Below are 24585 nucleotides of genomic sequence, written 5' to 3' on the forward strand. Positions count from 1 at the left end.
TCCAGGTTTAACAGTGTGAAAAGTGCTAGATGCATCCTTGAGTTCTGTTTTACAAGTTATTCAACATGTATTTAATTAATTTTAAAACAAGAATAAATCTAGCATCTAACACTGATAGTATCCCTGTAAAACAGAGAAAAAATAAAGACCATAAGCTTAAACGAATTAAGAAAACGCAGGCTGGGCGCGGTGGCTCACACCTGTAATCCCAGCACTTTGGGAGGTCAAGGCGGATAGATCACCTGAGGTCAGGAGTTCGAGACCAGCCTGGCCAACATAGTGAAATGCCGTCTCTACCAAAAATACAAAAACTGGTGGGGGTGTGGTAGCGCACGCGTTTGATCCCAGCTACTCAGGAGGCTGAGGCAGGAGAATCGCTTGAACCTGGGGAGTGGAGGGTGCAGTGAGTCGAGATGGTGCCACTGGACTCCAGCCTGGACGACAGAGTGAGACTCCATCTCAAAAACAAAAAAACAAAACAAACAAACAAAAAAATGCAAATTAAAATGAAGTATCTTTTTTCTGACTATAAAACTGACAAAAAGGTGAAAGATTGATAAATGTTTTCTAAAAAAATACACATATGACAAAGGTGCTGTACAAGGATATCACTGAAGTATTGTTTATAGTGGAAGAACACTGGAAAAAATTTAAATGTCCATCAGTGGAAAAAACAAGCAATACCTGCCTAGGCAGCTGTAAAAAGAATGCTGTAGACCTAATTTTACAAACATGGAAAGTGCCCTAAGTGTTCTTTGTTAAAGGAAAAATGCAAGTTACAGAAACACATTACCTAACTTAGGTTTAAACAAAAACAATAAAAATATACAACATTAAGTGTAAATTCACATACACGTATGCAAATTACTGGGGGGAGAGTAAAGAGGACTTTCCGTTTTTATTCTGTGCACTTCTGTGTCAGCTTCATAATAAGAAAGTATGCAAGTCTAGCTGGAGTAAATTTTTCAGAAAGTCAACATAGATCACCAAATAAATGTTAAGGTAAAAAACAAAACTGTAATATTTTATTTTATTTAAATTATTATTATTCCAGGTATGGTGTCTCATGCCTGTATAATCCCAGCACACTGGGAGGCTGAGGCAGGAAGACTGCTTGAGCCCAAGAGTTTGAGACCAGCCTGAGCAACATAGGAAGACTCCTCTCTACAAAAACCAAAAAATCAGCCAAGTGTGGTGGTGTGTGCCTGTGGTCCCAGCTACTTGGGAGACTGAGGCCTGGGAGGTCAAAACTACAGTGAACCCTGATCGTATCACTGCAATCCAGCCTGAGTGACAGAGTGAGACCCTGTCATAAAAATAAAAATTAAAAAATTTTAAAAATAAATAAATAATACTTACTTACTGAAGCTTTTCTTTCAAACACAGAGCTAACCACTTCATGTGTGGAACTGTAATGTTAAAACTAAGTTATCTCCAACAGAAATATACAACACATTTCTTCAACTTTCCCCCCTCCTCATCAGAGATCACAAACAAACCTCAAATGTTAATAAAGAGTTACGAGAAATAAAGAAATTATGCATATCTGTACCTGTACTATTTGGTGTAGGAGTCTGATGATGTCCCAAGGTAGCCAACACAGGTCCAACTGGGAGGGAAGATGGACGCTGCTCTGACTTACACAACTGAACAGGTTCTAGGAGATGTGAACATATAAAATAAGGTACAGAAACAGCCAAACATACATTCTATTGACTGTAATTGTCTGAGATTCAAAATCCGAAAGGTGAGTAATTTTTGAAACTCTATTTCATTAAGTCTAGTTCCATGCTACTCCTTCCTTTTGACTTCCTAGCCTCTTAAACTCGATGATAGGCTACAGAGTACTAAGATACTAGGCAGGATATCAAAAGACCAGCCACAGTAGGCCAATACTGCAGCATAACTACGCTGTAAAACCAACAAATGATTCTGATGACGATGTGTTTCTGAGCCTCAAACGACATAAAATCAGAAGTGGAGTACAGTACCTCCCCCTCTTTAGCCCCAAGAGGTAGCTTAAGCTAATTCACTTAAGGAGTAAAAACTCACAAAAGGATTTCACACACTTACTAGTATTTTTAAAAAGCATTTTCCCTTTTATAGTACAATTTCTGACTTCACTATGCCATCATTGAAAACATAGAAATGTTGGATACAACCAAAAGGCAAAAGGAATCAGTCAGCGTAGCTAGGTATTGGCCCTGAGCCCTTCTTTGCCAGTTTTAAAAAAATTGCATTTATTGCTCCATACCAAAAAACAAACAAACAAAACAAACAAAAAATCACACCCAGATGTCATGTGATCAGTAGGCATCATAAATTTCCTTCTTCACTTTCTCATTATCTTAAAATCTACCATGAACATACCATTTGTGTTGTTCAGAGCTACACAGAATACCCCAAAACGGAACATCCCTGGGTTATCCTGAATAAGGTATAGTACTTTTTCCTTGCTAGCCACGAATTCTGAGTCATAGAATTCTGTCCTACCAGTGAATCCAAATCTTAGTAACCACGTTTGTTTTCTATCTCACTTTGAATACCAAAACCACTCTCATCACACTTCAGTAAAGCCCCAATATCAAAACACTATCATCTTTTTCCAGTTCACTTTTGGCTGTATTATTTTTTGAGTCCTTTTATTTATTAAAAACAAGGAAAACCAAAAATAAACAGTAATAGCTAAGACTGCTATGACAGCCACACAAATTATTTTTTTCTCATTAATGAATCTATGAAACACTTTCCCCAATTACCTGGAGGTAACACAGTCTGGGAAGGCATTGTGCTGATCACAGGTTCCAAAGGACTCGGTTGATATATTGCATCTACAGGATTAATAGTACTCTAAGATAAAGAAACACAGTATAGTTATTTTTAATTAAATGTTCTCATGCTACCCTCCCAAATGCCCACATTTATGACTGCAAAATCCTGAGGGTAGCTATACAGATATGTTGATCAAAATGAAAAGAGGAAATGAAACACCTATACAGAAGTGTAAGAGTTTCTTAAAGCATAGTAAGGAAAGAAAATGAATGAATCTCTGTCACAGAAGAAGGTAAAGCTAAATGGAAAAACTGAGGAGTTATAAAATGGTGTGGGGAGATTTCAGGAAGTCAAAACCACCTCTCAATTCAATTCAGTGCTTCTCAATTTCTTAATTCACCACAAATATTGTTTCTCTGTTTCTTTCACTTTTGGTGAGTTACACCAAATGTCCAAGTAATGTACCTGCACCACTAGGATCTCATCTTTCATCCCATACTGCTGCCATCACACAGTACAGTCACTCCTCAGGTACCCAAGGGGGACTGGTTCCAAGCGCCCCCTGAGGATACCAAAATCAACAGATAATCAAGTCCCTGATATAATATGGTATATTTGCATGCAACCTACATATACCCTCCCATATAAGTTAAATCATCTCTAAATTACTTATGACACCTAATATTATGTAAGTATTATATAAGTCACCATTATACTGTATTGTTTAGGAAATAATGACAAGGAAAACAGTATATACATATTCAGCAAAGAGGTACTTTTTTTTTTTCCCTCAAACAGTTTTAATCCACGGTTGGTTGAATCCACAGATGCAGAAGGCCGACTGTGTGTCTAGTTTTATGGTCACTAAAGAGAAAGAGATGTATCTTCTAATTGGGGAGTGTAGAGAAGAGGGCTTGCTTTCTGAGGATTCAGAAGAGAGGGAGAAAAAAATTCAGACATGTAGTTAATTTTAGAGGGGAGAAAAGTCCAGGATTCTCTGATTCTAAGTCAAGAAATTATTCTGACAGCATGAAGGCATTTTAAAAAGAAAACTCCGTAACTTACTGATAGGGTTGGGGGGTGGGTGTGTACATGTTAAACCAAGGTCTTTGCCACAGCAAAGTTTACATTTACCATTTAGAAGACTAAACTGGGCAAACTCAAGAAATAAAAATGTAAGTTCTTTAGGTTCAATTGATCTGGAAAACTGAACTTCACATATATATTAAGTAGTGCTTATAACAGAAGATACTAAAACGGAAATATAACAGAAAGATTTTGCCAACGAATAAGCCCAAAAAAGCAGTTGTAAAAACTTAAAATCACCTAATAATAGAAACTGAGGTAATGGTAAAGTTTTTGTAGCATTCTCATGTAATGTCTAAGTTAAAAAAATTTTTTCCAGGCCATATGAAAAACAAACACACACATTGTTTTCAGAACTGTTAAACGAAAAATATTTAAAACCAAAAAAACCCAGCCCTCTTTCTGCATGAATATCTAAAACTCATTAAATAAGGTCTCTTCAATCAAGTGACTTGAACACAAGAATTCTGATTCTTGTCACTACAATAGTTTATCTGCCATAAATACTTTAACTGAAAAATGAAGGACACTTAGAGAAAATACCCCCAAAACAATCAGTAATAATTTAAAAAAAAAACCAAAAAACAAAAAACTAAGAAACTGAAGTGGGGAATGTTTTGAAGCACTGAGAAAAGCAAAGAAACAGAGACCTGGAGTTTTTAATTTCTTAGAATCCTTAAGTCTCTGATCCTCTATGGGCCTCAGTTTCCCAGTCTGCAAAATAGTCTGTTTTATATGGGTGCTAAAGGCTTTCTGGTTATTACTTTGATTCTATTTTCAGATAGCAGACCAAGCCATAATAACTAAACAAGTATCTCAACAAACCTGGAGCTGTTCCTAAAATAAATTCCTTGTTTACACAGCACTTTTCTTGAAAATAACTCCAAATGCTTTACAAAGACAAAATTCCACCATTAACGCTTTGATATATAAGAGTAAGAATATGTCACACCTCCTTACCCCTCCCACTGAAGGGAATAAGAAATAAAATAACTTTGGAACAAGGGACCAGAATTATCTTTTGGATGTAATCTTTTATTTTCCAGATGAAATGTTCTTACAATTAGGCTGGTCAACCAAAGAAAACACTTAAAAACTTTTTGCACTGTTAAACAAAAATTATGGGAGGCTACTGCTTTGGATTGAACTCTTGTACTAGGGCCCAACAGATTAGACCAAACCAAAATGGAGTCACTCTTGCTAAATGCCGTATCATAAAACTCTAAGGAAGCAAGTGGATCCCAAAATAGACCAGTTTTTTTTTCTGAAAATAGGAGATTCCAGTCTACCTGAGTCAGTGTAATATGGAAATGCTCTCTGTTTTAACCCTTAAAAGTAATCTGATGTTATCAGCATTTTTTCCTGTTACAGTTCTCACCTTACAAAACCCACTGTTTGCCGTTGCCCAGTGGGACCTCTCATTCTATTTTGTAGAATGGAGGCTGACCCAATCCATGCATCTTGAATAAAAGCCAATTCGATCTATGATTCAATCTGTTGTAATTTTGTCTTTTGACAGCATGTATATTAAAAGTACTTGATCTTTTTGTTATTGTTGTTTTTCATAGAAAAAATAACGATGCTACACTTATCCCCAGTCCTTGGTCAGTCAACTTCAGGCTAAAATATGTCACATTACATTCTACAACTTGCTTTAAAAATAAATGTGCAGAGCTTGAAAAGCAAAAATACTACTACTCAGCCCTCATCTGTTGTGACATTAATGAAACCCATGTAATACAATGTATTGTACATACACATACATGTATGTATAGCTAATATTTATTGAATACTATGTGTTTGTTCTGTACCTTACAACACGCTTCTATGGTAGAACCTTTCAGTTTTCTTTACAGGAAAAGACATTAAGACTCAGAAAGGTTAAGTAATTTGCCAAGGTCACAGGTAGTGAGTGGCAGGGCTGTTTTATTTGAATCCAAGCAGCCTGCCTCTAAGGCCTATTCCATGAACAGTTCCTCTATTTTTTCAAAATAAAAATTCTTAAGGAAAATATGCTCTAGTCCCTGGGCAAATGATTCAAAGATATTTTTCTATTAGTTTAAATTTTCTATGAGCATGAACTTTCTAGATGTTTTTCATTGCAAATTATCAAGTGTTTTTGGTATGTTTTATAAAATCCTGCCTCTTTTATTCAATATAATATAACTAATTTGGCTTTGAGGGAAAAGAGATAAAAATAACAGCCAACAAGGTTTTCCTCTGGAGTCTTTGGGGACCATATAATGCTAGACAATACATAGAGTCCTTTCCCAGGAGGCTAACAATCTTCAACAGTATCTCAGGAAGAAATATTTCACTTTGTATTACATTTATATCATACAACTGTATTATATCACCACGGATCATACTTTGAACTGACAAAAATTCTGATGTATTTAATTCAAATTCCAAACATGTTTGTTTTACTCCTGCTTTCTTTTTTTTTTTTTTTTTTTTTGAGACGGAGTCTGGCTCTGTCACCCAGGCTGGAGTGCAGTGGCGCGATCTCGGCTCACTGCAAGCTCTGCGTCCTGGGTTCCCGCCATTCTCCTGCCTCAGCTTCCCGAGTAGCTGGGACTACAGGCGCCCGCCACAGCGCCCGGCTAATTTTTTGTATTTTTAGTAGAGACGGGGTTTCACCGTGGTCTCGATCTCCTGACTTTGTGATCCGCCCGCCTCGGCCTCCCAAAGTGCTGGGATTACAGGCGTGAGCCACTGCGCCCGGCCTTTACTCCTGCTTTCTTAAGAAATATGCAGGCCGGGTGCGGTGGCTCAAGCCTGTAATCCCAGCACTTTGGGAGGCCGAGACGGGCGGATCACGAGGTCAGGAGATCGAGACCATCCTGGCTAACATGGTGAAACCCCGTCTCTACTAAAAAATACAAAAAAAAACTAGCCGGGCGAGGTGGTGGGCGCCTGTAGTCCCAGTTACTCGGGAGGCTGAGGCAGGAGAATGGCGTGAACCCGGGAGGTGGAGCTTGCAGTGAGCCGAGATCCGGCCACTGCACTCCAGCCTAGGTGACAGAGCGAGACTCCGTCTCAAAAAAAAAAAAAAAAAAAAAAGAAAAAAAAAAAAAAGAAATATGCAAACACAGATTTAACTTAAAATTGTTTTAAAACCAAATATAAAGATAACATACTCATCCTTTCAAGTACAATCATGAGATGTTTTTGAAAATTTACAGAATGTTTTTCCAGATCTCAGACAAGCTGGCGTTTTTAAGTCTAGGACAAAAAAAAAAAAAAAAAAAAAAAAGGCTGCCTCCTGCTTCAGGAATACAGACTGAACAGAGGTCACTCAGTTACCATAAAACTAGGGTAATCACAAACCACAAACCTTCAAACTCTTTTATTTCCAGCTGGGAAATACTAACAATACAATTTTCTTCCTTCTTTTTAGAGGGGAAGTTGAATATAAGGAAAAGGTAAAAAGATAAGAGAGAGGAAAGAGTAAGAAGATGGCTATAAGAGAAAGAATTCATGTTGTAAATTGTTCCAACAAAAATGCAGTACATACCACATTAACAATGATGGTTAACACACACACAAAAACTAAAAATAAAAGATAAAATAATAGGAACTTATAAACATATTCAAATAGATTAAGGTGTGTTTCACTATTGTACTCCCCCCCAACCCCACTTTCATCTGAGAAAAAAAGAAATTAGACAAGAAATGTGGCACTGAGTTATGCATTACTTAATTGAAAAAGCTGAGTATTCATACCATGATTAACCCTTCAAGTTAATACATGCAAAGTGATTCAATCTGAACCCACACTTAGAAAAATTTTAAGACTGTCATTTCCCCTGCAAATGATTGCTGAAAGATGTGAGCTTAAAGGAAATTGCGAGAGTCAACAACAAAAAGCAGTGAGTAGTTGGCATTGAAAAATGAGTAGTAATTCAGGCTTCTCCTGATATGACTGGTTATAATGCTCTGCAGAAGTAAAGGGAAACAAAAAGATTAGATTAAACTTACTATCATTCCATCTGCGTGCTTCTCCACATTACTCTGGTCCTTAAGGAAAAATGTTAAAAATATTAACTTTATTCTTACAATTAAGTAACTCCTTGTGTATTTCTCCTACAAGAAAGCTTATTTACTAGGTAAGTAACAATGTTAGAACATGATTTCTCTGCCTCCATTAAGATTTTAATTCCATGTGTACATTCTGAGCCAAACACAATTCTAACACTGGCTACACAAAAATCAACACCAACAGCATGGCAATTATTTTTCTATATAGGGATTTAACTAAGTTCATCGTGGAAATATCCCGTAGAACTCTAGTCACGTTCAAAATTCCAGGCAAAAGTGATCTCTACACAGATGAACCTTTGAAAACATGATGTTAAGTGAAAGAAGCTAGTCACAAAAGACCACATATTGTAATATGCAACTTACATGAAGAGTCAAGAATAGACAAATCTAGAGAGAGAAAGCAGATTAATAGTTGCCAAAGGCTGGATGGGGTGGGGGGTAAGAGGCTGTTGGAAAAGAAAGGGAGGCACTGACGTTCCTCAACTTACAGTGGAGTTTACCTCCCAATAAACCCATCTGAAGTTGAAAATACAGTAAGTCAAAGACAAATTTAATTCATCTAACCTACCAAACAGCATAGCTTATCCTAACCTACCTTAAACGTGTTATAGAACACTTATATTAGCCTATAGTTGGGCAAAAACCATCTTGCAGAGTTTCAGTTGGTTGCCCTTGTGATCATGTGGCTGACTGGGAGCTATAGCTTGTTGCCACTGCCCAGCATAGTGAGAGAAGATCATATGGCATTATCAGTAGCCTGGGAAAAAAACCAAAACTCAAAATTCAAAGTACAGTTTCTATTAAATGCATATTACTTTTTTGCCATCATGAAGTTGAAGAATCCTAAGTTAAACCATTGTTAAGTCAGGGACCATCTATATAGAAAATCTATATAGAAAATGATTGCTTAATAGGTCTAGGGTTTCTTTTTGCAGTGACACAAGTATGCTAAAATTAAATTATGGTGATGGCTGTACAATTTTGTAAATATAATAAAAACCATTGAAATAAACCATTTGCTTATTTATCTCTTTATTGGCCATCTACCCTAGAGTACAATCTTGGTGAGGACTTTGGTCGTCTTACCAGTTGTATTAGTCTGTGTGGGCTGCCATAACAAAATACCATAGACTGGGTGGCTTAAAGAACATCCATGACTTTGAAGACTTGGTGCAAAAAGAGAAAGACTCATGCCTGTAATGCCACGCCAGCATTTTGGAAGGCCGAGGACAGAGAATCACTTGAAGCCAGGAGTTGAGACCAGTCTGGGCAAAAAAGCGAGACCCTGTCTCTACAAAAAATTTAAAAATTAGTGAGTGGGGCACTGTGGTGAGCACCTGTAGTCCCAGCTACGCAGGGGGCTGAGGCAGGAGGATCACTTGTACCCAGGAGTTTGAAGTTACAGTGAGTTATTTATGACTGTGACACTGTACTCCAGTCTGGGTGACAGAGCAAGACACTATCTCTTAGAAAAAGAGAGAAAGGGAAAGAAAGAAGAGAGAGGGAGAATGTGAACTATCTCATTAGTAAATTTTTATACTGATTACATGTTGAAATAGTATTTTTGGTATACTGGGTTAATAAAATACATTATTAAAATTAATCTCACCTGTTTCTTTTTACCTTTTAAAATGTTGTTATAAGAAAATTTTAAATTATATTTATAGCTTTCATATTTTTATTGTATAGCACTGGTCTAGACTTAGGATATTCAATAGGAACCGACAAAACTAAAGCCTCAAATTCTAAGTCATCAACAGTATTTATTTGCATCTATTTTATGCAAGATTATAAAAACTACATAAATCAAATTGATCTGTGTCTACCTTGAAAAATGTTAATAGTCTCTATCTTTGCCTATAAGAATAACCATTTAAAGTGCCTGATTTTAATTGTATTGAAATACTGTTTTACCGCATGATTTAACTGGCGAAAATCAACCAGAGTTTAAATTTGTAGCAACTATATCTCATAACCAAAGCATGTCTAGCACAGCCTTTCAATTTCAGTGATAATTAAACAATGCAAAAATAATGCTCTGGTAAATCATAGTCAACCCCCTGGCACATGCCATTCTGACAGGCATTTTGAGTTGTGGTATGTGGTCACATCACCTGACTCTGATACTGGTTAAGTCTCCACCTGCAGAGGCCTCCTAGCTTATCTTCGCTCTGTCCTGCCCTACTCCCCTTCTCTCCCCTTACCCCCCAGCTCCACTGCAGTCTCCCAGGAGAAGAACATCAGCTGTCTCCACCAAGGGTAAAAGGAAGGATGTCTTCTGAGATAACAAAGCCCACTTGAAAATTCCACTAACCAGGTGGTCTCAAAACTTTGCTACACATTAAAACCACCCAGGGGTTTAAAATAATCCCAATACCCAGGTGATATCCCATACAAGAGAATTATAACAGAATGTCTACGGGTGGGAGCCAGGAATCAGAACTGATTTCCAAATGACTCCAGTGTGCAGTAAAGTTTGGGAACCAATACGCTAATCATTTAGGCAGGAGAGAATCTACTGGGAGTGGGAATTCAAATGAAAGAATCAAAACTGGAAAGAGCTTAAAATTAAAATTTTTACTTACAGCATGCCACCTCTAAGAAGCTGATACTAATCAGCCCCAAACAAGAAAGGTATCAAATTAGCTATCTTCTCATATCACTTTGGGGTCTCAAATGGCATTATCTCCCTCAAAGTAGTTGATTCCGATATTTTATTAACCTGCCAGTGAATAACAGTCTGCCAAAGTGGCTATAACAATTTATATTTCCATCAGTACTCAATGGAAGTTCTCCAATTTTTACCAGATGTGTTACTGTCACTTTAAAATTTGCATCCTTCTATTTTTTTTAAATTTAATAAACACTTATTTAGAACTTATTACATGCCAGCTACCAAGAGCATCACAAATAATAATTCATTTAGTCTCACAGTATCAGTAAGAGACGACATTATTATTATCCCTCTTGTGTATGGAATATAAACCAAAGCACAGCAAGGATAAACAAACTTCCTCCAGGGGTGGGGCTTGGATTCATACTCAGTACGGGTCCATAATCTATGCTCTTTAAGACTATGCAAAGTTGACTGTCACTATTATTCTAAAATCTTTTATTTTAATCACAGATTAATTGATTAAATTTACCTAAAGATTAGTTTATAGGGATGGTCATCACAGCACATCAGAGAGGTGGCTAAGTAAAAAAAAAAAATCACACATATAGTGAAAATACTAAACCATGCAACCATTAAAAGTAATGCATTAGAAAAATCACTCAGTAATTCAGTTATTTATCAGGCACCTCCTATATGGTAAGCAACTGTAGGTACTGAGGATACAATGGGGTTATGGACTGAATGTTTGTGTCCCTTCCCAAATTCCTATGTTGAAGCCCTAACCCCAAAGGTAGCTATATTTGGAGATGAGACCTCTACAGAAGTAACTAAAGTTAACTGGGATCATAAGGATGGGGCCTCGATTCAATAAGATTAGTGTCCTTGTAAGAAGAGACACCAAACAGTTTGCTATCTCATATGTGCATGCTCCCTCTCTCTGTGCATACTCACCACGGAAAGACTATGTGAAGACATGGCTATTTACATGCCAAGAGAAGAGTCCTCATCAGAAACTGAACAGGCCAGAATGTTGATCTTGGACTTCTGGCTTCCAGAACAGTGAGAAAATAAACTTCTGTTTTTTAAGCCACCCAGTCTATGGGGTTTTGTTATGGCAGCCCATGCAGACTAATGTAAGTGGTAAGACGAGCAAAGTCTTCACCAAGATTGTACTCTAGGGTAGACGGCCAATAAAAAGATAAACAAACAAATATATCACGTAAACCTGACGAGTGATATAAGGCCACGAAGAAAAAGAAACCAGTGGGAGGTATAGATTATTTTAGATACAGGAGTCAGGAAAAGTCTTTCCAAAGATGTTCCTTGTGGTAAAAACCTGAATAAAGTGAGACAGTGAGCCTGGTGGAAATCTGTGGGAAATGCCCATCATGTGGAGGGAAAACCAAGTAAAAATTCCTAAAGCGGGGGTTGGGGGGAAGCTTGTCTTGCCTGAGAAAAAGAAATGAGCCAATGTTACTGGAATGGTGTGACCAAGGGTAGGAGACAGGTTAAGAGGGCAGTGAACATAAGTAATTTCTATTTCTTTACAAATGAGATGGAAAACATCAGGGGTATTTGAGCTGGCAAGTGACATGGTCTCATGTACATTTAAATTGAGTTTAAAGATATAAACAGAGTCCATATACGGTACAAATATAATTGAGGATTGTATTTGTACATAAGAAGCCTTAACAACAATAAAACTTCCTTCTGGAATAAATAAAAGGCCAAATTTCATTTACGTGATCCAAGTTACCCATTGCGAAGAACCCTAAAACGTAGTTTTATTAAGCTGGGCTAACACAGACAGGTAGCAAGTACAAATTACACTAAAAATGTTTTTGATGAGTGGCTAAACAGTGAACTACTGAAATAGGCTAGGCTAACCTACTGTACAACTATCTAAAGTCCTGAATGATTTTCAGAGATCACCCAAACTAGCCTAAACACTGTATTAGCTCCTTTGCTTCCCCAATCTTCAAGAGAAGGCAGTATGGATTCCCTAAAATATCTAGTCTCTCAGGGCATGGTGTAGTTTACTGGTTATCTACAGGTAAACTTTTGGATAACTGTAGGTGCTTCTACTCACCTATGTAATTCCAGAGCCAAGAAAAACTAAAATAAAAACCTTATCTCTTTTGTGCCACCAATCCTATCTTCCCTTCTGCTTGGCTTTGGAATATACTATGATCTACAACAGGAAATGAAAAATTTAGACACATACATAGGAAATCTAGGTATCGCTAACATCAAGAAACAGAACATAAGCCCTAAGTTCTGACACTTTATGTATAATATATTGGGCTGGGTTTGGTAGCTCACGCCTGTAATCTCAGCACTTTGGGAGGCCAGGAGTTCAGACCAGCCTGGGCAACATGGTGAAACCCTGTCTCTACCAAAAATATAAGAATTAGCCAGGTGTGGTGGTGCATGCCTGTAACCTCAGCTACTCAGGAGGCTGAGGCATGAGAATCAGTTGAACCCAGGAGGCAGAGGTTGCAGTGAGCCGAGATTATGCCACTGCACTCCAGCCTGGGCAACAGAGCAAGACTCCGTCTCGAAAAATAAAAAATATATTTTAAATCTGGCCTCAAAAGAAAATGACATTGCCCCATTTAATTTACAAGCTAAATATCCTTACTGTCCAAACACAAATGGATTGTCCTATGCTATTGTGTCATTAACAATAGTAGGTTAAAAGTCTCTATGATTTGGCAAACAAACATATGCAACTGAAGTAGTAAAAGAGATGAGTAATGGGAGGCTGAGGCAGGAGAATGGCATAAACCTGGGAGACAGAGCTTGCAGTGAGCTGAGATCCGGCCACTGTACTCCAGCCTGGGTGACAGAGCGAGACTCCGTCTCAAAAAAAAAAATAAAATAAAAAAAAATAAAAAAATAAACTCATTCAAACAACATTTCTCAACTTGGCTACAGAGCTGGTCACCCACCCCTTGCTGGAAATAAAGGCATGTAGTGAAGTAGAAATATTTTTTAAAATTCCTATTCTCAAACAATAATATTCTTATTTCAGAAAATCTCAGGCAATAAAATATATATATTTAGGTTGAATACACTAAATTTTTTCAGAAAAAGAGACAACATATATGAAATTTTTAATCCACAATAATTCAAAATGTATTGTTTCATGAATAAAGAACAATTAAAATCCACTAATATAGTTCACGACCAGAAAAAAATCTGTAATAATTTTTAAAAATATATCTCTATTATATTCTTCATTATGGACAATAACTGTAAGAACTTACTTCTCTATTTTCTAAGAAAAACTTTTTTTGTGGAAGCTTTTGTAAAATATGTCCCTGTTCCAAGCAGTGATAATGGATAAAATGGAAGGAAGGGGTGAGTCATTCAAACATGCTCCCCTCCTTCCCAGCTACCAGAAATGACATTACCAGAAACAGTAGCTAAGATAACATCCAAACACAATAGTTGTTCCATAGTATAAGCTCACAATACAGTTTAATGTAGAAAGGTACTATGTCTCAGATCTGAGTTTTTTCACTATTAAAGAAAAATGTCTTTTTAATTTTTGAACTCCATACATAAAGGTAATTGAAAGTAAAATTTACTTACTTTGGCAATCTGCAGCAACACAATGCAGTGTTTAATTGATTCTACCATGCTCTATAAAAACAAAACACTGATTTTAGGATCTTGGCTCAAATAAAATGGATATATAATATTAAAGCTTAAAATATAAAAATCAGTTCAAATGTATAGTGTTTAAGTCTATACTACACGAGAAATATCCTCTTTGGATCTAGTGGGTTCTAGTGTGCTGATAATGTCAAATGAAGTTATTCATTAGCAGTTCTATGAATTTTAACAAATGCCAAAAATTGTTAATTTATACCAAATAATATATATTTTTTTCTTTTTTCTTTTTTAAGAGACAAGGTCTCACTATGCTGATCAGGCCTGATAGCAGTGGCTATTCACAAGCATGATTATCGCACACTACAGCCTCAAACTCATGGGCTCAAGCGATCCCGCTGCCTCAGCCTCCCGAGTAGCTGGCACTACATGCACATGCCACCGTGCCTGGCTCCAAATGGTTTTTCAACACTTCAAACAGAAAGACATACGAATCTGATTAACTTCCAGATTCTTACATCAACAGCAGCAACCCTAAGAAATCTACCTAAGAAGTTGATGGGCTGGGTATGGTGATTCACACCTGTAATCCCACTGCTTTGGCAGGCCAAGGAAGGAGGATCGCTTGAGGCTAGGAGACCAGCCTGGGCAACATAGCAAAATCCCATCTCTACAAAAAATTAAAATAAAAATCAACCGTGCGTGGTGGCATGTGCCTACAGCCCTAGGCTGAAGCAGAAGGACTGTCTGAGCCCAAGAGTTCGAAGCTGCAGTGAGCTATGACTGCATCATTGTACTTCAGCCTGGATGACACAGCAAGACCCCTGTTTCTTTAAAAAAAAAAAAAAAAAAAAAAAAAAAGACTTTGATGGAAGTATGAAGAATAAAGGATCCTGTCAAAACACTGGTGAATCAAATTATTATTTTGCCTGTTTTAAAATTTTGAGCAAGCTACACATCTCATTAGTAGCCCATTATATAATGTCAGAAGTCCACTCTATCAGAAAACTTGAATTACAATATATTTTAATAAGAAAGAAGCCAGTTGCAGTCGCTCATGCCTACAATCCCATCACTTTTTTTTTTTTTTTTTTTTGAGACAGTTTCGCTCTTTTTGCCCAGGCTGAAGTGCAATGGTGCGATCTCAACTCACCGCAACCTCTGGCTCCCAGGTTCAAGCAATTCTCCTGTCTCAGCCTCCAGAGTAGCTGGGATTACAGTCATAAGCCACCACGTCCAGCGAATTTTGTATTTTTAGTAGAGACGGGGTTTCTCCATGTTGGTCAGGCTGGTCTGGAACTCCCGACTTCTGGTGATCCATCCACCTCGGCCTCCCAAAGTGCTGGGATTACAGGCGTGAGCCACCATGCCCGGCCAATCCCGCCACTTTTGAAGGCTGAGGCAGGAGGATCGTTTAAGCCCAGGAGTTGAGACCCAGACAACATAGTAAAACCCTGTCTTAAGAATCAAAGAAATTAATTTTTAAAAAATATGAAATAATATATCCATTGTGCATGGATGACACGTTTTGTCCAAGGTTTCAGACAAGACGAGAAACAGGTAAATGGTACATGAAGTCAATTTCAATTAAGGAGCTTATTCTATTAGCATTATTTTAAATTCCTTTAGAAAATAATCAATGCTTAAGCACCCCTTTATAAATTCATAAAAACTAACATTTCAATTGCTGTCATCAATAGTGGCAGCTTAAAATAGAAATAACATTTTAAAACATTTTCTAATGCAAAGTCAGAGTGTATCAAATATATAACTTACATTTGTTGTCTCTTTGAGAGTTTCAATTTTCTGTGAAAAATAGTAAGTTTAAACAGAAATAATCAGAAGGACAAAGAAGCACAGTTGCTTTTTACTGGCTAGTCATTTAAAGAATTTTACCAAAATGTACTCATTCTAAGTGAGTACAAACAAGTTGGAAAGGGAGTACTTTTTGTTATATTTTGTTTTTTATCTAAATCAATTATTTGTATAAAAATTCCAGACATTTTATGAATTATATACCCTCTTTAATAAAATTCATGTGATTCAATTTAAGGTTTGTAAGAATAATATAAAACATTCTTATTCCTGGTTGAGCATGGTGGCTCGAGCCAGTAATCCCAGCATTTTGGGAGGCCGAAGAGGGAGGATCATGAAGTCAGGAGATCGAGAACCATCCTGGCCAACATGGTAAAACCCCATCTCTACTAAAAATACAAAAAATTAGCCGGGCGTGCTGGCGGGCACCTGTAGTCCCAGATACTCAGGAGGCTGAGGCAGCAGAATGGCGTGAACCTGGGAGGCAGAGCTTGCAGTGAGCCGAGGTCGTGCCACTGCACTCCAGTCTGGGTGACAGAGCAAGACTCCGTCTCAAAACAAAACAAACAACAACAACAACAAAAAAAAAATTCTTATTCCTTACCTGAAAACAAGTTTTGGTTTTTCTACGAATTTCACTTATTTTGAAATCACATTTATCTTTCCTAAGTTGTTTTAAAATGACATGGAACTAAATCCCAAAACTAAGAATGAAAGGTGAGTTAGAACATGAGTTACTATTAACAGGTATAAAAGAGCCAAATGCAAGGCTATATAGTCAACAGAAAAGCAAAAAAAGAAATATAGCCAAGGAGGGGAAAAATGTTAATTAGAAAAAAGACAATATGCAAACTACAAAGTGGCTGTCAGAAATGCAAGTGGGGGACAATAAAGAACCATAATTAAACCCATAATTAAAACATGATTTGTTTCTTCATATATGGCTTTTTATTTATTCTGAATATTCTTGCTGGTTGGTTTATTGGTATCTGAAGTGACCATATGTAAATATAATAACTTTCTACCTTCAACATATGATACAGGAAAAGGAAATAACTTACTCCTAGGAATATAATACAGAAAAGGTATTATATTAAAGCTCTAGGTTGGGTGTGGTGGCTCACACCTGTAATCACAGCACTTTGAGAGGCCGAGGTGGGTGGATCACCTGAGGTCAGGAGTTTGAAACCAGCCTGGCCAACATGGTGAAACCCCGTCTCTACTAAAAATAAAAAAATTGGCCAGGTGTGGCGCATGCCTGTAATCCCAACTACTTGGGAGGCTGAGACAGGAGAATCGTTTTAACCCAGAAGGTGGATGCTGCAATGAGCTGAGATCGTGCCACTGCACTCCAGCCTGGGCAACAGAGCAAGACTCTGTCTCAAAATGAAACAAAACAAAACAACTCCCACAACTCTGTACATTATCCTTTTGTTTACTTAAGAAACCATAACAGAAATTTATCAGAAAAGTGCCCTTGAGGTCCATATGGCAGTAATACTATAGTAGGTCAATAATATTATTATAATAAGTAAAAACACACTAAGGTACTTAGTCTTCTCCAAAAGGCTGTGGAATTTACAATTTTTAACGTCAAAATCATGGTTATGGAAGTTACCTTTCTCTGTTCATCTTCTTTGCAGTTTTGAAGCTTGTCATCAAAGAGCTACAAGATTTTTAAAAATGGTTATAGTATCAAGTCACTTTACTACACCGTGTACATTTACTAAACACAGAAAAGCAAACATTAGTTCTTAAACACATTTCGTCCAGGGATGATTTATATGTTATTTTCAAGACAACATGTATTTTTTTTTCAAGGCACTCAATCGAAGTCAAATTCTACTGTATCAAATTCTATCATATGAAATCATTTTAACTGGTCAAGATCAATCACTCTGGAAGAATTATAACCAAAAGAAAACAGACGACTTTTAAGAAATTGAACTATCAATTCAAACTTGAAGTTTTTTCCGCTTTGTTTTCGAAGTTTATCAACAGTCCTTTTCCTAGCACCTCTGCTTTTAATTAATTTTAAGTAGGAACTGAAGGAGACAATTCATTTCAGTAATGATAAAGGAGGTAGAAAAATCACTTCCCCATATTCCATCTCCCTCAAATTAAAAAAGCATTAGAAATTGAGCTGCTAGGCAGGGCACGGTGACTCACGCCTGTAATCCCAGCACTTTGGGAGACCGAGGCAGGCGGATCACGAGGTCAGGAGTTCGAGACCAGCCTGGCCAATATGGTGAAACCCTGTCTCTACTAAAAATATAAAAATTAGCCAGGCGTGGTGGCAGGCACCTGTAATCCCAGATACTCAGGAGGTTGAGGCAGAAGAATTGCTTGAACCCGGGAGGTGGAGGTTGCAGTGAGCCGAGATCATGCCACTACATTTCAGCCTGGGTGACAGAAAGAGACTCAATCTCAAAAAACAAACAAAAAAAGAAATTGAGCCACTAAAACACAGTTTCGTGGAAATTTTAAACAGAATATGAACCAAATCTAGAATTATTTTTTTTCTAATTATGCCTACATATTTACCTTTTTCTTAATGACCAAAAAAGCATTATGTAAATATGCTATTTACTAATATAATTAGAGACAAAGACCTTTGAATAAGTCACCTATCAAGTCTGCTTTAAAAACTGCTGAAGAACCACACGAGGGCTGTAAATTAACATCAAGTAACTGTTTTTACTAAAAAATCAAGCTCAGTAACATTTTCTATTTATATAAATTTAATATACAAATTAATGCCATACCTTTAATTGTTCAATCAAGATTTGTAGGTAAGCGTCAGCTTCTGTAAGTTTCTTATCAAAATCTTGGACACTAGGAACAAACCCTGAATCCAAACCCTAGAGAAAGAGAGAATTTGCAATGAATCTACCAGAACCCAAGCAATGTTTAATAGTACACAAAATACTTCTTCCTTCATACATGAAGACATTTCAAGTTTTAAAATACAGTTCTACTTTGACACAAATAATGGGTCTATTTAAGTGTTAGGTCTATTTAAATAGCGGTACATCAACCTTCCTCATTAACTTGGAACACTGCTTCCCTTCTCATCAATTACACTTGCTGCTGCTCAAATTGGATTTACTCTTCTCTCCAGAATCACTTTCTTATCTCCCCCAAACCCTGTAATTGGCTCCCAATCACCACCAGAACCACAGTAATTTAACAAAGGAACATAAACAAAACCCTCCTATGTTACGTCCTATTTTCCCCCTTTTCGTTCACTTCATTCCTCCCTTCCCTAAATGTTAACTTCATATTCTCACTGTTTGGTTCTCCCATTCCTCAACTCACCCCATGATCTCTGAAGTTTTCCTCCCTCCTCCCCTACTAAAGAACGAACCTCTAAATTTTCTCCTCTTCTAAGAAGTGGCCCCTCTCTAAGTGAAAGAAACAACACCTCTCCTAGTCAAGTTTCCTACTCCCTTTCACCCTTGGTGTGAACAGTACACTTAGACAGGGTATAGATGTTTATTTATTTAGAAGGCCTACTTATTTCTCAGTCTAAAAGTGTATCATTTGCATGTCCTACTTTTTGCATACTTAAAGAGTTTAAGCTCCAAGAGCATTGGATTCTTATGTTTTAACTTTAGCCAAAAGAAACCTCTGAGTTCTTAATCATCTCTGACTAAAAAATACATCAATCCCGGGTGTAAAACACAAAACAGTTGGAGACAATATGACAACCACCATGCAACATTTTCATGCCCAGTCATCATACTGTTAAGCAGGGGACTGAGGGTTAGGAACCGCTACCGTAAAAATCCCAACCCAACCACAATACTCTGCACTAAATGGGTAAAATATACTTGATCAACATATCCATCTCACACTTGACTTCCACTCGTCATCTCCTTCCTGCCTTTGCCCAAAGCATGCTGATTATTTTCACATTCTCATTTTAGTAAACTGAAGCCAAAGTTTATTTTATATTACAGCAACACCTGATCTTTGTATACCTTATCATTAAAGCACTTTTACAACCATTATCTCAAAACACCAAATTGAGATGTTATGGTATTACAGAAACAGCAATGGGCTGGCAAATCTGGTTTCTAATTCCAGTGCATTCACTAACACAATATTGTGGCTGTCTAAACCTCGGTTTTCTTACCTGCCAAATACGGACATCCTCCTCCTCCTATTATTAGTACAGCCGCTACTACCTCTACTAAAGACAGCAACTAGTGACACTATCAATTACTACTATTATAGTACTTCTGTTGCTCTCCCCAAACTAAAATTCAAAAATTCGGAACCAAAGAAAAAATAGAATTTAAATAAAAATCTAAGTCCTATTAAGACCACGGGAAAAATTAACTTATCTCATAATTTGTTTTCTTTTTCAAATTCAAAGGTGATAAATATATCTACTTTTTTTTTACATACGTGTCAAGAAACTGTTTGACAATGAGTATTACAAAGCCCCTTCCCAATGAGATGACATGTACAAAAACAAAGTTGAAGAAAAAAAAAATCTTAATAAACAATGTATACAAAATCCAGATATATTTATAAAACTGTGTTTACACATCTTCATTTTTAAAGATAACCCAAAGAAGTTCCTGTTAGAGACATTTAAAATATACAGTTTGGTGATAAAAGATATAGAAATGGATAAATACATCATATTTCATAGATATTAGAGTACTGCCCTATCAAAGAAAGGAGTAATTTATTTCCATGTTACTGTGCCACAGAAAAATCAGGACTGTTTGGCTGGTTTTTTGGTTTTGTTTTGTTTCACACAGCAATGTAACATGATTATCAATAATTAAACTATGAAGACACAGCTAAAATCAGCTAAATACATAGTTTTTAGTAAATATTTTAAAAGGTTAATGGCATATTCATAAATGAATAAAAAAGCATCTAAACAAGAGGGGAAAAGTGATATTTAAGTATTTTCACTCTTCTGAATCCATTTAGAATTAATATTGTAAAAATCTAACTAAAACATCCTTTTTTAACAAATAACCGATTAGATTAAAAATTGTCCAGTGACTGAATAGAAACAGATTTAAATTACTGCTATCTGAACCCTACCTAAATCAATTCTTCAGAAACAACCTTTTGATGTTCGTAGAATCATATAAACCTCACCTTGACTCTCTCCTTAGACTTGCCTCTAGATAGTCTTCTACAACCTTCTTTTAACCCTAAACTTCACACTTCACAAGGTCCAAGCCAAAGATCTACTCATCAACCCATTTTTCTTTAGGTAATGTATAACCAGAGGTTTATAATGACAGTCCCAGAACTGGCCCAATCATCCTTGCATAGTAATGCACAAATTTTTCATGTACTTAAAAGGAAAATCTATGTATACAGTGCCCCATCTGCAACCAATAAAATATCATATAAAATTCATCAACAACACGAACAAGTAGTTAACAAGTGTTTTCTCAAATCTAGTAAAACTAATACTATAGAAGAAAACACAAGTATGACTTTATGTTGTGACTTATAGCATCAGTCACCTAATTCAACCTCCCATTCGCAGAAGTTCTTTTCATAACATCTTTGAAAGTCATCTAGTCTTTTCTTAAGTATCTCATGAGATGAAAAACCCATTACTTCCTAATGTAGATTATTTCATAAAAATTCTCCTGAAGTATTAACTGTTCTTCTTTCTATTCAACATTTACAACACTAAGCCATAACATTTATTCATATTAATCCTTTTTAATGCAGTTTTATTTTTATTTATTTTGTAAGACAGGGTCTTGCTCTGTCACCCAGGCTGGAGTGCAGTGGTGCAATCAGGGCTCACCGCAGCCTAAACCTCCTGAGCTCAAGGAATCCTCCCACCTCAGCCTCCACAGTAGCTGGGACTACAGGCATGTGCCACCAAGTCCAGATAAATTTTTATTTTACTTTTTTGCAAAATAAAATAAAAACTCCTGAGCTCAAGCAATCCTCCCACCTCAGTGTCCTAAAAAGTGCTGAGATTACAAAGTGTGGGCCACTGTGCCTGGCCAAGTTTTAAACAGGACTAAGAATATAGTCCTTCACCATATTGAGGGTGGTCTGTCTTTGAAAAGAACTGAGAATAGGGCAGATCTTTTCAGACAAGAGTGTGACTTCATACTTCTTACAGTAGCTTTTGAGAACAAGTTGGGAGTCAAGTAGATAAACATTCTAGTACTCTGTATTTGCTCTGTCTAACATTTATCACATTTTATCATAATTAAATACCTGAGTGACTTCTCTGAAGGACTAAAACTCCACATGGGCAGGAACTATGCCATTCATTAATCACTATACCCATCAGGGCCAGCTCAGTGTTAAATGAACACACATGGCGCTGGCTACAGTGACTGGAAATTGTTGATGCCACAACATGGGTCTTCCTCATGACCTCTTTTCCCCGAGATTTCTCTTGCCTTTCTGTTCTCTTTCTCCTATTCTCTACTCCCTCAAGTCTTTTCTCCATGTTGTCTTTCCTTCTCTTTTGTCCAGGTCCTTCAGTAGTAACTGAAGGGATTGTCACATTATTGGCACTCAGGACCAAAGAGGTTGCTGCTCTTTGGTTTATTTACTGATGTGAGCCACAGCTCTAATTAGACGATTCCTGTATGAATTCATTTAAAGTTTAAATTATACACAACAGTTATAGAGAAATAAAGACAAAATGGTCTATGATATAACAAGAAATTAAATTAGAAGAATCTCAATAGAAATTAAACTTCAATCTAATCATAAAATTTAGAAATCTATGTAAAGAAAAACCACTTCTGTGGCAAATATGCTAAAAAAAAAAATAGTCTCTGGTTTTCAAAAACACTTTATTAATAAAGCTACTGTAGCCTGGGCACAGGGTAAGACCCCGTCGAAAAGAAGGAAGGAAGGAAAGAAGGAAAGAAGGAAGGAAGGTAGGGAGGGAGGGAGGGAGGGGGGAGAAGGAGGGGGAAAAGAGGGAAGGGAAGGGCAAGGAAGGGGAAGGGGAAGGGAAGAAAAAAGGGAAGGAAAGATGACAGGAAAGGAGGAAGGAAGGAAGGGAGGGAGAGAGAGAGGGAGAGAGAGAAGGAAGGATGGAAGGAAGGGAGGGAGGGAGGGAGGGAGGGAGGGAGGGAGGGAAGAAGGGAAAGAGAGAAAGAAGCAAAACCTAAAGTAGATATATAAAGTCAAGAAGAATAACACATACTTCTATATCATCCAGGATCTATGTATCCAGTTTAACAGAGAGAGAAAGAGAAACATATACATCTGGACCAATTTAAGGGGAGTTTCTAAAATAATGTACCTAGACTTGTAGAAGAATATCAAACTGCCTCAAAATTGTATGTCGGTACTTCCTACTACCTTTCTAATTCTTAAATTAAACAACACTACTTTTTTCAGAAGGAACTTAAAATCTAACAAATGTCAGCAAAATCAATTTTTAATTATTTTAGTTAGGACATTAAACACTATTTATACTTTACACATACACATAACTGCATGTTTTACCCCCATTAAAAGGAGTACTGCAAGAGAAGTCCTTGAAACTGTCTGAAGTACATATAAATTATAGTTGCTTTGGAGAGACACTTCCTTAGTAAAACAATACGAGAGTCAATTCCCGAGGCAGAGTAGGAGCTTTTAAAGGAATTCCTGCTGACAGAGGAAGAATAATGAACAGTGGAGATAAAGGTGAAGTTCCTGAGTCCAGAATCCGGAAATTAAGAAACCTATGGGTGACCTGAGGAACTGAGAATAAGGTAGAACAGGAAGGCTGAGTAACAACGTTGTAAAAAGAAATTCACAAATGACTAATTATTTTCATATCTAATTTTATTTCACAGTGAAAACTTAAAGGATTAAGTGTCCTATATGCAGTACTTTCTCTTATAGGGCAAAATCTTATATAATAAAATATGTTGTAAAAAGAGAAAAAGAGAATATATTAGAAGTAAATTATTCTTAGTCTCATAGAAAATTCAGAATAACAAGAAAAACAGGTAAGTTTTCAGTAGTAGAATTGTAAAATAAAACAACGGCTTAAAAACTTAACAAAGGAAAAACAAAGAACAAGCCTCCTAATGAAAAATAAATGGCATGAATCTGGACAAAAGTAGACTTTTTTTTAAAATTAGCAAAACAAACACCCTATAAGAAAAGTAATGAAAACTTAGCAGGAATGTCATTTTGATTAAAATATGAGAATATTGGAAAGTTTATGTTCACAATTAGCAATTTGAGATGACATGCATCACAGATAAGCTTTCATCCAAAGAAAGAAGTATAGAGCATACTTACAATTCAATCACTTACAATTATTTTTGAAAATTCAAGAACTGGAGAGATACCAGAAGACTGGAAAAAAGCAAGTGTGGTACTGATCTTCCATAAAAGTAAGGAAAAGAGAGAATAGAAAGTTACCATGCTGTGAGTCTAACATCAATAATCAAGTAAAGGAATAATAAGAGAAAAATCTGTAACTACACAGAGGAAAAGTAGGTACATGAGCAGCAAGTGGCAAATTAAAAAAAAAAAAAGAGACTATGCCAAACATAATGGCTTTTCTGTTCCTTAGAAATTTAAGTTAGCAAATTAAGTTTTTAGAGAAATGACATTTTGTCTCCCTACCAAAAGTGGGTTTGACGATGAAAAAAAGTATATTAAAG

At 36.6% G+C, this 24585-nt stretch overlaps 1 protein-coding gene across 14 annotated transcripts in view; it reads right to left on the reverse strand.

The window, feature by feature from the left end:
• The window catches only part of LOC105495044 (oxysterol binding protein like 9), a 166611-nt gene that overhangs the window by 25947 nt on the left and 116079 nt on the right, over positions 1-24585 (reverse strand). For 6 of the 14 annotated variants that reach the window (XM_011764181.3, XM_011764189.2, XM_071093053.1 and 3 more), the window contains 7 exons: positions 18718-18813; positions 17571-17618; positions 15914-15943; positions 14117-14167; positions 7840-7878; positions 2760-2850; positions 1553-1657 (listed from right to left, as the gene is read on the reverse strand). In XM_011764181.3, the coding sequence (XP_011762483.1) occupies positions 1553-1657; positions 2760-2850; positions 7840-7878; positions 14117-14167; positions 15914-15943; positions 17571-17618; positions 18718-18813 (460 nt within the window). Of the gene's footprint in view, positions 1-1552; positions 1658-2759; positions 2851-7839; positions 7879-14116; positions 14168-15913; positions 15944-17570; positions 17619-18717; positions 18814-24232; positions 24302-24585 lie in introns of all 14 variants that reach the window. The other 8 variants (XM_011764180.3, XM_011764184.3, XM_011764185.3 and 5 more) reach the window with 3 other exon arrangements.

This window comes from Macaca nemestrina, chromosome 1, assembly GCF_043159975.1.
Source record: "Macaca nemestrina isolate mMacNem1 chromosome 1, mMacNem.hap1, whole genome shotgun sequence".
NCBI lineage: Eukaryota > Metazoa > Chordata > Mammalia > Primates > Cercopithecidae > Macaca > Macaca nemestrina.